Source organism: Neolamprologus multifasciatus, chromosome 12, assembly GCF_963576455.1.
Source record: "Neolamprologus multifasciatus chromosome 12, fNeoMul1.2, whole genome shotgun sequence".
Lineage (NCBI taxonomy): Eukaryota > Metazoa > Chordata > Actinopteri > Cichliformes > Cichlidae > Neolamprologus > Neolamprologus multifasciatus.
In genome coordinates, this window is record NC_140450.1 from 28,429,908 (window position 1) to 28,442,304 (window position 12,397).

Sequence of the window (12,397 nt, forward strand, 5' to 3'; positions counted from 1 at the left end):
AATGACCTCAGCTCTGATTATTATTATTTTTGGGGGCCAGTTTGCACTAGCTCTCAATTGCATACATATTTTTAAATATGAGTATTTGAAACATTAATAAATGAAATTACAAGCAGCATATTGGTACATCCTAGTAGCCTATCACTAACTGAAGGAAATCCAGGTTAGATCGCATGGTCATACATACAGAGAAACTGTGTGACTTCCAGTGAGAGATTAAAAAAAACAGCTGTTCTTGATTTTTATAGCACTATTCCTGGAACGTTTTGATCAGCACTTGTATGTTTGTGTTTTAAGGTTTGACCAATATATGAAGCCAGATGTATTTTCTATCATCTTAACATCCACCAGGTTGGCAGTGACTATTCTTTATGGGATTATCTAGCCCTTGAAAAGCAAGCTTAACCCTACCCCTAAAGAGTTCACCGGTGACCTTGTGGATATTAAGCAGTTAGAAGTGTACAAATGAGTTGACCATCGGCTTTGCCATATGAATTGGTCTAACCTTTTGTTGATGTGTTTGTCATCACCCAGAGGAGGAGAAGCCCGTGGTGACCAACGTTACCATCAGCGATGTAACGTGGGACAGCTTCCTCTTGTCCTGGTTTGCCGAGGATGGGGCTTTTGAGTCTTTTCTGATCACGGTAACTGATGCAGAGACGGGCGCTGAGTGGCAAAATCACACTGTGCCCGCTGATGCTCGCAGCCTCGCCATCACCGGCCTCTACCCTACCACCTGGTACAGAGCTATTGTATACGGGGTGTACAGGGGAGCCCCATTAGACCCTGTCATTGCAGAAACCATCACAGGTATCAATGCAGTCAATTCTGGGGCCTAGCATTTTCCTCTGATTTCTTCTTTTTCTAATAGACACAGTCCTGTAATCTGTCCTTCTCTCTGTGAATTTTCTAAATTACTCTGTTCAGCACTGCCTTGAAGTGTGGCAATCACTAATAGGTGTTATACAAACACTTGTTCTTGTGCATTTTTTTATACCGTTGGACCTCTTTCTTGATATGCTCAAAAATGTATCTGATTGCAAAGATTTTATTTTTATAAATCTTTGAGAATGAAACTTTTAACTTAGGGATGAAAACAGCTTGTTTTGTTCATGCCCATGGGATTTCTGCAAAGCAACAAGTCGGGTCTTATTTTCTTGGTTAGCTTAAGGTTTGGAAATACATTTTTTTAAAAAGTATACATAAAGGCAATTTATCAGCCCTTGCAGTGGAGATTACTCTTTGCAGGGTAAACAAAATATCTGCGCCTTCCAGACACTGTGAACAATCCAAATCCTCAAGCAACACTCCTTCATCAGCCATCCATCACACGCGTATCCCTGCCTTTGATGCAGGGATCGTGAAATGGGCTAACACTACAGCGCCCACACAAAACTCATTCAATCTATATTAGTCCAGCCGCGGAGCTGCGTTTGATCCACTTGTCAGTCTGCCTGTTGGTATGAGTCCAGCCTGAAACAGCACCTGGTCTGGTATGTGAACAGGGAGAAACACGTCAAATGAGAAGGTCAAGGTGCACTGGTTTCCCCTTCCCCAACACCAGTCATTATCAGTGATTAGCATGCTGTAAATCCCAGTATGTGTCTAATAAGAGGTCTTTAAACATCGAAAGCATATACTACCAAGAATGTTGGAGAATGTAGTTTTACATTAAATAAGGGATACAAAAAATATGACACAATTCTTTACAGGACCATAACAACTGAAATCTGAAAGACCCTTTAGACTTTGACTATCTTAAGCAGGTCTATGGTAGAATTAGGACTAGGATACTGAAAACAGTGGTACTAATGCGATATGGTGTGGAGTCGCTTCTGTTCTGGGGCATAAACGGTAGATAGAGTCAGTCAAAAAAATGTTTTATTTTCTGAGAGTATACTGATTCACAATTATAAAAAGCAGTGCTTTTGGTATTGATTTTTCACAGCAACTATTATATACTTCTTGTGAAAGGTTTGTGAAATGGTCTAACTTTCATCAGATTAAAAAAATTAAGACCAGTCTAGTCATAAAGAAAATTTGTGGGAAAAGGCTACAGAGAGAGGGGGGGGGGGGGGGGGGGGAGAGAGAGAGAGAGAGAGAGAGAGAGCACGCAGTAATCACAAGCAGGTGAACTCACACACTAATGAGGGTGGGGAAGCCAGGAAGTAAAAACCGTGAAATGCATGTGCTCTAATATAAAACGGGATGGAATGAAAGAAAGATCAAGTGTAAGTGCACAATGACAGCACTGTCAATATTCAAAAACACCGAGGTAAACACGTAACAGAAACACAGATCATTATAAAGATTTTGTGAAACACATGAAATATTGTGCAGGCTTAAAAGTCAAAAAATAAGTAGCTGAGTATCCAACAGTATCATTCAGCATTTGACTGATGAGGATCAGTCATGTGGAAGAAAGATGGTAGGACTGATGGAGAGAGGAAAAAAACCCTGAGGCTCTTTTGTCACTTTGTGTGAGGCCTCTCTTCTGTATGCATCCCCAGTTCCCTCAAGCCTGGACTGCACTTCATTCTCATGCTGCCGTTGCCCCTGGGCTCTGGTGCTAGGGTGCCAGGGGCTTCTGGGGCCACGCAGAATATGGCATGCGCTCAACACGGCCCATTGTCTGCATGCTAATGGTGTGGCAAAACCATCTTAACATTTTTCATTAGCATCACTTAATCCATAAAACATTCCGACTTGTGAATACAAGCGCTGACTAATTATGTTATGCACGGTGGCCGTCGTCGGTCTGCTGAAGAAGGACACTGCAGGGAAAATAAAGTTGTCGCTGAGGATGGAGTGAGGAAACTTTGATTAACAGAGAGGGTGTTTTATACAATGAATGACTGGAACCACTGAGAGCACCCAGAGAAAGCTCAGTTCAGAATCGTATCCGTACAAGCTATTATCAGGCGAGACTGGGACCAGCCCTGGGGTTCAGCTTGCAGACCCCCTTAGCAGGTTAGCTGGCGCCGGTGTGTACCTCATCCACTAACAGGCTCCTTTTTGTTCCCTCAGGTCTTGAGAGGGGGTGGAAGTGTAGAGAAGGTTGAGGCGGTTGTGACAGGGGAAAATCAGTAGCAAGCTAACACATGTTAGCTGATGGATGTAGCTCTCTTCTCTCTTCCGCTGACCAGCTGAAGCCGGCTGGCGGTTAATGAAGAGTGACAGCTCCCTGGGATTTGTGTGCTCTGCTTCTCATTTCCACCGCTTTTTCTCACAACAAATGCCTCATGGTTTTTCCCTCACATTAAAAAAAGGGGGTTTCAGGCTAGTTCAGGGACCCCTGAGACCCTCACATTTGGTGTTGTGTTTTAATGAGCAGTGGCGCTGGGCTTCACTGAGCCTTTCTTGAGCCCACTTATATCTACTTCTATCCAGGCTGCTTTAAAAGCTCTGTCCAGTCCGTGTATCCATCTGCATGGCTACCGGAAGTTTCTCTGACTAATTAGCAGCAGCAAACACATCCTCAGGAGAAACAGAGCTTTTTCTCCCACAGCTGTAGACTCCTGCTGTGTCTCAGCCTTTCTTCCTATCACTGTCATTATTAGAAGCTGCTAATGACTGCTTGACTACCGGCTTTTACAAGTTCACATTCACACAACCCCATCTGTATGCACATCTGCAACTCAATCTACTTTAAGGATTTCACTGCTATTTTGAGTTATTTCCTTTGCTTCGAAATTCATAGTATTGGAAACATAAATCTGAAATGGGACCAAAATTGTTGCTTTTACTAGGCTATAGAGATTTTTATTTTTGCTGTAAAGTTGGACTTTTCAACATTTATTGAGATCATTTTTAATTTTGACAGCAAATTTTGATTTGGTTTTCGCCATCTGAATTCTTTTAGTTTTAGTCAGCTAAATATCATAGGATTTCCTTACATCAAATGTAAAATGTGCCCTTATGTTTAATTTTCTGTTCCTCCCAAGTGTTGATATTTTGTCACATTTTCACAAGGAACAGGAACTTGTACGGTTTCCAGAAAAATTTAAAAGTTGTACCAGTGTGGAGAGAAGGATTATAGAGGCACATCAAACATTACTGTACAAGGAGATTACTTCAGATTATATCATTCGTGGCTTTCTACACAATTTATTTAGTTCTGATTGGATCTCATCTCTCTATGATGAAAATTACACTGATTGAGATTTACTTCTTTTTGGAGTTAGCCTCAATTCCGCATCTGAGGAAATGCCGTATTTTAAAGCCCAGAAAAGCTATATGAAATCTATACTTTTCTCAGACTTGATAAATTATTCCTGATCACAGTTTTGACTCAGTTTTTTCTTGATTTTATTAATACTGCCATTAAATGTAACCGATCAGTCACATAAGCCCTAAAGACTCCACTTTGAATTTTGTTTCTTTCATGTTGTTGTACTAAAACTCTTCTCTTTCCACTCTGCAAAGTCAAAATGTTATACGCCTTTTTTGTTTGCCATGTTCTTCAAATCTTAAAGTACTCCACAGAGAAGCCAAACTGACTATCACCCCTGTCACTCAGAGTACGAACCGGAGGTGCAGTCTCTCCTAGTCTCCAACGTCACCACAGACAGCTTTCAGCTGTCCTGGATGGCCGAAGAGGACTCCTTTGACACCTTTGTCATAATGGTCAGCCAGGCCGAAGGCTTAGACCAACCAAGAGAGCTGGTGCTGGGTGGTGAGGAGAGAACTGCGGTGATGACAGATCTCAATGAGGATACCGAGTACAAAGTTGAAATCTTTGGCCTCATTTTGGGAAGACGCTCCAAGTCTCTCTTGGAGGTGTTAAAAACAGGTACACAGTGAAAAGATGGAACGAGAGGCCCAAGCTGTGAACTGGAACTCTGGATACGTCTTGTCCGTGTAGTCAATGTGGAATGGTGTCATATCCTGTCTTTGGTGGTAACAGCATGAGTAGTAGCTGTGCTCTAACTTTCGTCCTTTATAAAGTACATCCTTTTGTCTACTAACCTGGTACCAAAGCATTATAGTATTTGTCCAACAGACATTTGGGTTGTTTTATGTCTGACAGTACTCCTGAGATGCAGATGAACAACCAGGTAGATTAGGCAGTGCTGTTTTCAAGGCTGATGCTGGATAAGAATCTGACTTTCACGTGGGTTTTACTGAGATCAGCCCAATATTAAAAGTACTTGGTATGGTTGAGATGAAGCAGTAACACTTAGGATGCATTAAATTATAGTATTATTGTAGTTTTGACCTCACGGCATCCACCAGTACACCAGTTAACCACTAAGGACAGGGTTAGATTTGCTTCACATTTGAGTCACAAGCTTAAAAAGCAAGTCAAAAATCCAAAATCACTTGTATATGCCATATAGATGAGACATTTGTGTAGAGGTGTAGATTTGAACCTAATCCTAACCCTACTCTGAATGTTAAGAGGGTAAAGGAGATTTCACTATTCCCAAAGTGGTATTAAGACCTGTTAGTAAATGATCCGGTATAAAGAAGTGTGCATGTGTGCACATGAGTACATCAATCTGAAGTATCAGAGAAGGCCATTCAAACTGCATATTTTCAGTCAAGCCCCACTCAGGAGACGTACTTAGCGCTTCACTCTTTTTTCATTGTGTTGATGTGGTCTTTTATTAACTCTTGTCTGAATGCCCCTGCCAAAGGTTGTCTTTGATATCTTGACTTCATGTGCTGGTGTCTCTATGTAAAGAAGGTGGTGGTTGTCCATGTCATATAAAACTGCTGCCTGTGTCCTCCATCATCCCCCCTGAGGTAAAGGATTTAGTCTTGGGTTGCGTGGCGCATGCTTCACTTTTGTGTTACCATGAAATGGGAGCAAGTTAATCTCTTCAGGTCTGTCACGCAAGATACCGCAGCTCACTTTTAACTGGGAACAGTTCTGTCTGTGTGAGCCCGGGCCTCCGCAGGCCCCCTTTGTCTCTGGACTTCACTCTCTTTTATGCTTTCCTGCTTTCGCTCTGCTCTAAAATGAGTGCCTTTCAGTGGTGGATCTGCCCTGCTACAGTGTCTGTGTGTTTTTTCGTGTCTGTTTCTTCACTCTGTTGGAGGAAATCCTCACTAGAACATGTCAATACTGTTCACTGATTGATGTTTGCTTCTATACAGTGCGTTCTTAGAATTCTAAAAAAGGCAGTACACATACTGACTGATGCTTCTGTTTTTGTCTTTGTCCCCATCTGCTGTTTCTGTCTTCCCTTTGCCAGACCTGGGTTCACCCAAGGGCATTCGCTTCTCCGATGTCACTGACACGTCTGCAACTGTTCACTGGGTGACCCCAAGAGCTCGAGTGGACAGCTACCGGGTCACTTACGTACCTGTCTATGGAGGTCAGTATTTTTATGAGTGCGGTGGGACAGGGAACATTTAGACATGCTGTTCTTAAGATCCTCCAAAAGTCGCACACAGGAGATCTCTAACTATCAACTGCATCCATGATTGCATTAGAAAAAACAGATTTGAATATCTGGCACAGCAGTATGAAACAAGCCTAGATTTGGATGACTATAACCAGCATGGACATTCTCACTGCTTTTAAATTGCTCGTCCATTCATCAGTTTATGTTGTAACTCTTTTGTCCAGACATAGACAGATGCTGCCCTCTGTTGGCTACTGATAAGTGTGTCTACTGAAAATCAAGAAAATTGACCATCCTATCACAATAGAGTCCTGTATATTTTGTGACAAAGAATAAATTATTAACAAATTGGTTACATCACGATGCATGTACAATTCAAAACTCAATAAGTGATCAAGACTCAAATATTTTCAGCACCTAGAAAAATTCCCACAAAAAACTGTATCTGTAAAAAAGGGTTTTTGTTCATCACTAACTTTAACAAGGTAGAATAAATAGTAGGAAAATACAAAGACATATAGACATATAGGCAAGGTTTAATAAAAATAAAATCAAATATAAAATCCATCCACCTACTAGTATTTTATCTGCTTAATTTAATGTCAGTTCACTTCAGTTTTATTTATACAGCACCAAATCACAAGACACTTTATATTGTAAGATACTTTATATTGTAAGATAGACCGTACAATATTACATACAGAGAAAAACCCAACAATCACATGACCCCCCATGAGCAAGCACTTTGGCGACAGTGGGAAGGAAAAACTCCCTTTTAAAAGGAAGAAACCTCCGGCAGAACCAGGCTCAGGGAGGGGCGAGGCCATCTGCTGCGACTGGTTGGGGAGAGAAGGAAGACAGGATAACAGACATGCTGTGGAAGAGGAAGTGTACAGCCCAGACAGGTGGAAAGTCCAGCAATGAAAAGAAATAAAATAATCTGCAAACTAATAAGAGTATTATCTGGCAAATGTTTACTTGTTAGACTTGAAGTGATGGTGAAATGCAATATAGAGACAGAGCTGCTAAATGACTTGGAAAAGTAACACGTTAACTGATGGCCAACTGCATGTGTATTGTTTATGGGTATGACAGAAGTGGTTAAATCATTCATCAGTGGGGAAATCTGCATGACTAAGAACAAGAAGGGATGAATGAAGATTCTTCTCCGATGAAAAACAAGTACTTCACTACTTCAGCTAAGTGTTTGTTCATTCATTAAAATGATGTAAGTTATCAAAATTCCCAGGTAACGCCAAGACACTGTCAGTGGATGGTTCTGCATCTCAGATTGTGCTGCCTAACCTGACACCCGGAGTCACTTACAAGGTCACTGTGATTGCTATCAAGGGTCAGAGGGAGAGTGAACCTGGATCTGACAGCGTCACCACAGGTAAAATACAAACAGATTTGCTGGCCACAACAGTATTAGACACTATGTTATAACTATGATATGATGTTGTAGTGTGGCTTTGTACTTTACAAATGTGCACTGTTAAGACAAAGAGAGACAGTTAAAAACTCTGGCTAGTTAAGGTTAATTTTAGCCTAAGCCAAAGCTACGCTAATTAAGCCACTGTTTTCTTTAAAGAAACTATATGTAGATTCTTGTGTGTAAAAGGTTCGAGCCTTCTGAAATTATTCAAAGCATTAAATGGAATGTGAAGAAACAATTGTGATGATCCAATGTCTAAACCATGTATTGTGCTGAAGTGATAGCAAGTAAAAAAGAACTTCAGTGTAACTGTACCCTTGTGTATTACCACTAATACTAGTGTAGTACCACAACAACTGGCAAGTTATTAAGAACACATTATGTGAACAGATACATGTATGTCATTACCTATAGTGCTATTAAAAGCTATTAAATAGAAGCACACATCCAGAAACACCTCAACACATGCAGTGACAAAAGCTGTCCCCTGGAGTTTTACTCTCATTTTGCTAAGAGCGAGTACAAGTTTCCTATAATTAATCTGTTCAGTTGGTCAGACTCATCCAAAATATTTTTTTTTCTGTTTCATAAAACACTTAAAATATAATGGAGAGAGAATGTAATTAACAGGATACAAAGTCATAATTAGAGGACTTTGTATCATGATGAGTTAGAATACTAACAAACTTAGCTAACAAATTAGTTGCTCCTGGCTACTATTACACTAATGTATATATCTAACATATATCTATATATCTACAATATCAGAATCAGAATCGGAAGACTTTATTTATCCCCAAGGGGCAATTAACAAACAAACAACAGAGCAGCATAACGTTGAAGATAAGGACAATAAGAACAGGCAATAAGAGTGAAATAATAAATACACAGAATATACAGTATATACAGTTTTAAAATTACACAGTTTTAAGATTAAAGTAACTGAAAGGTGAATAAATAACTAATAATATATGTTAGTGTAGTTTTCTCTATCTGGTTTTGTTTGCCAATTTGGTCAGCTCACACTCTTAATTTAGATGGTATGTGTGTGACTGTGTGTTACAGCTCTGGATAAACCACGTGGTCTGAACGCAGTCAACATCACGGACAGTGAGGCTCTGCTGCTCTGGCAGCCCGCCATCGCTACAGTGGACGGCTATGTCATCACCTATAGTGCAGATTTAGGTAAGTACTTATGTGTGCACAACTTAGCACAGACAAGAACAAAAGAAATTTCAAACAAAAGACAGTTCAAATTTTCTTACTAAAGCAACATGACCAATATACCAATACAGAGTTGGCATATTAAAAAAGTAACATGTGACACGTAAGTCATAAGAAAGTTTGCTGCCTTTTATTTAAGCGCTCTTTTATCTTCAGAGGTATCCTGGCTAGACCCAGATTTGAGATTTACTGTGAAGGTTTGGTTCTTGTGTCTTGGTTCAGACAGATATCATTAAAGTACATTTAAAGAGTGTACATAACAACTTTAAGTGAACTAAAGTGAATTCAGTGGAGTATTTATTCATCATGTTCAAGTTGACCGATAAAGGCTGAATACTTCCTCTGCTGGTGTTTGTCCTTCAAGTTTGATTTGGTTTCTGTACTTTGTGTTTCTCAGTGGCTCCAGTCATGGAACGTGTGTCAGGAAACGTGGTGGAGTTTGAGATGAACTCTCTGGCACCAGCCACACACTACACTGTGAAGGTCTATGCTGTGCGGGACTTGGCCAAGAGTGCAGCCACTACAACAGAGTTTATCACAGGTGTTGTTTCCCTGGTGTTTTAAATAATTAGTTAAACTAATACAAATGGGAAAAGCTAGTGGAAATCAAGCAGTCAGTCAGATTTCTTCATTATAACTGTAACCGTATGTATGTCAAAATCTGAGAGAGCAACATCATAAGAACCGACTAGTGCTGCTGTGCTCTAGCTTGCAGGCACTACAAAGAAGGCTTCATGACTGTTGTGAAGTTATGTAGAAATCTGTAAACAAATGTAAACAAAGTTTGGATTCCTTCAGATGTGGATGCCCCCCAGGACTTGGCAGCCAGTAACATCCAGACAGAGAACACCATGCTGACGTGGAAGCCTCCTCGTGCTGACATCACCGGCTACATGCTCAGCTTTGAATCTGCAGACCGCACCATCCGGGTCAGTACACAACTTATACTGCTCTCCGAAGGCCAGTGCAATCCAACTGTATGTTGAGTATTTGGAACATGTTCAGGAATGTTTGTTTCATCCTTCAGGAGGTGGTGCTGAGTCCGACTGCGGTGTCATACAACATGGCTCAGCTCAAAGCATCCACCGAATATACAGTCAGCCTGCAGGCCCTCGCTGGACCAAAGAGAAGCAGAGTGATCACTACTGTCTTCACCACCAGTGAGTAGACTCCTGCACACACTAGAAAGGTTTCAAGTCACTGTGATGTCTATTTATAGTGTTATCAGTAATGCAAGGACAAATAGAATATATAGCCTTTTTACATTCAGTTTTAGAGATACTGAATTAAGCTGATAAATCAGGGCTGTCAATTATATGGCCTGTGTTTAAAAAAAAATTCCAGGAAAGCGTCAAACATGGTCCAAAGGATGACTTTAAGGAATTACAATCTGTTTCTGAACTCTTCATTTCACACAGCCAGAGGTCATCATCTTCATCAGTTTTATGGATTTCCTACTGACAGACTATTTAAACCATGTGGTCACATGGTTTAAATATAAGCCACTGAGCAATGCTAACCTCTCTGAAGTTACAGCAGCAGTGTTTGTAATGACATCGACTGGCTCAGTGTGAAAACCCAAACGCAATTTTTCATTCTGTAATCTGATGGTTGATTAAATGTGAATGTTTTCACAATTTGTATGATTTCCACACATTATTCAGGAAACAATAAAAAAGTAAGATGGTTAGTGTTACACTGTAAAAAAAAATCCTAAAAAAAAACAGTAATATTCCGGCAGCTGGGGCGCCAAAATAATACCATAAAATAACAGAAAATAACTTTCTCATAAAAATACGGGTATTTTCATTAATGACAATACAGTTTGTTGCCCTAATTTTACATGGGATTTTGCCTTTTTCAAGTGCTTTTAAACATTAAATTAGGAACATTTGCGGCAATATGAATAATAATACTTAAATGTACAGAAATATACAGTTAACAGTTGGTTTAAATAATAATAATGGATTGCATTTATATAGCGCTTTTCGAGACCCTCAAAGCGCTTTACAATTCCACTATTCATTCACTCTCACATTCACACACTGGTGGAGGCAAGCTACATCTGTCAGTCTGCCCTGGGTCAGACTGACAGATTTTATGTTATTTTACATTTGAAATGTAAAATGTACAAAACTGTAAAATACACAGTAAAATACATTTATATTACAATTTTTTTTACAGTGTAGTTTTTAAATGAGGTTGAAACTAGATGAACTGTGAAGCAAGACTACTTGCTGAACTGAGGCTGCTGGCTGAAAATGTTAAATTCAAGCAAACACAAGAGTATAAAGAACCTCTCTGCAGCATCCTGGCTTTGCAAACAGGAAATTCTGGAATGGAAAAAATCCTATTTATTTATATAGCATCTTTTCCCCTTAATCATTATTTTGTGTGTGTGTCTGTGTAGCTGGCGTGTTGTACCGACACCCCAGGGATTGCTCCCAGGCCCTACTGAATGGAGACACCTCATCAGGCATGCACACCATCTACCTGGGAGGAGATGAGAACCAGCCCCTGCAAGTCTACTGTGACATGAGCACTGATGGAGGCGGATGGATCGTAAGTCACTGGCTGACATACTTGTTGATAATGTGCAACCACTCTTTCGTTTTCAAGATCTGGCACATATTTGATCATCATTAATCCTCATTCCATACTTTGTATTCAGAAATTTTCAGTTCAAATCAATTCCATTTTATTGGTATTGTGCCAAATCACAACAACAGTCATCTTGATGTGCTTTATATTATAAGGTAAAGTCCTTACAATGTTACAGAGAAAATCCCAACAGTCAGATGACTCCCTATGAGCAAGCATTTGGCAAAAGTGGGAAGGAAAAACTTGGTTTTAACAGGAGAAAACCTCCATAGAGGTTGGAAAAACAGTTTCATGGCCAACTGAGACCTGCTCCCGCAATATTCCATGACAGATTAAGCAGATAATAGACCTGGAGTTGATTCCAAGTGCTGAACTTGCATTTGGTAGCTGTTCACTGGAATGCTCAAAGACTGACAAGTGTCAGTGCAAGTGAACAAGGCCAGCGCTATGCTGAAAAAACAAAATAAACCTATCTGAGAGACAGCAGAAATATGTAGGAATGGCCAAATCAAAAATGTGTTACATTTTTAAAAGAAGTACTGCACTGGCCAGCCCAGCAGCACTAAAAGACCCGAAAGACCACAGAAAACAACTAAGTGCAGACCTCTTTCTTTGGCTGATAAAAAACTGTTATGTCTGAGTATAAAAATATCATGAAGGTGAGCTAAGACCAAGCACATAAACAAACAGAACTATCCATCAAACAAGCTCAGATGACCAGCCCAAGAGAAGCACATCAAAATACAAGTGCTTATCTCAATGGACTAATAAAACCAGGAGAAAA

At 40.1% G+C, this 12,397-nt stretch overlaps 1 protein-coding gene across 6 annotated transcripts in view; it reads left to right on the forward strand.

The window, feature by feature from the left end:
- tncb (tenascin Cb) overlaps nucleotides 1–12,397 on the forward strand; it is a 104,148-nt gene that overhangs the window by 87,713 nt on the left and 4,038 nt on the right. For 5 of the 6 annotated variants that reach the window (XM_085181496.1, XM_085181498.1, XM_085181494.1 and 2 more), the window contains 9 exons: nucleotides 535–810; nucleotides 4,520–4,792; nucleotides 6,201–6,323; nucleotides 7,603–7,746; nucleotides 8,854–8,973; nucleotides 9,410–9,553; nucleotides 9,811–9,941; nucleotides 10,040–10,172; nucleotides 11,423–11,574. In XM_085181496.1, the coding sequence (XP_085037622.1) occupies nucleotides 535–810; nucleotides 4,520–4,792; nucleotides 6,201–6,323; nucleotides 7,603–7,746; nucleotides 8,854–8,973; nucleotides 9,410–9,553; nucleotides 9,811–9,941; nucleotides 10,040–10,172; nucleotides 11,423–11,574 (1,496 nt within the window). The remainder of the gene's footprint in view (nucleotides 1–534; nucleotides 811–4,519; nucleotides 4,793–6,200; nucleotides 6,324–7,602; nucleotides 7,747–8,853; nucleotides 8,974–9,409; nucleotides 9,554–9,810; nucleotides 9,942–10,039; nucleotides 10,173–11,422; nucleotides 11,575–12,397) is intronic. The other variant, XM_085181499.1, reaches the window with a different exon arrangement.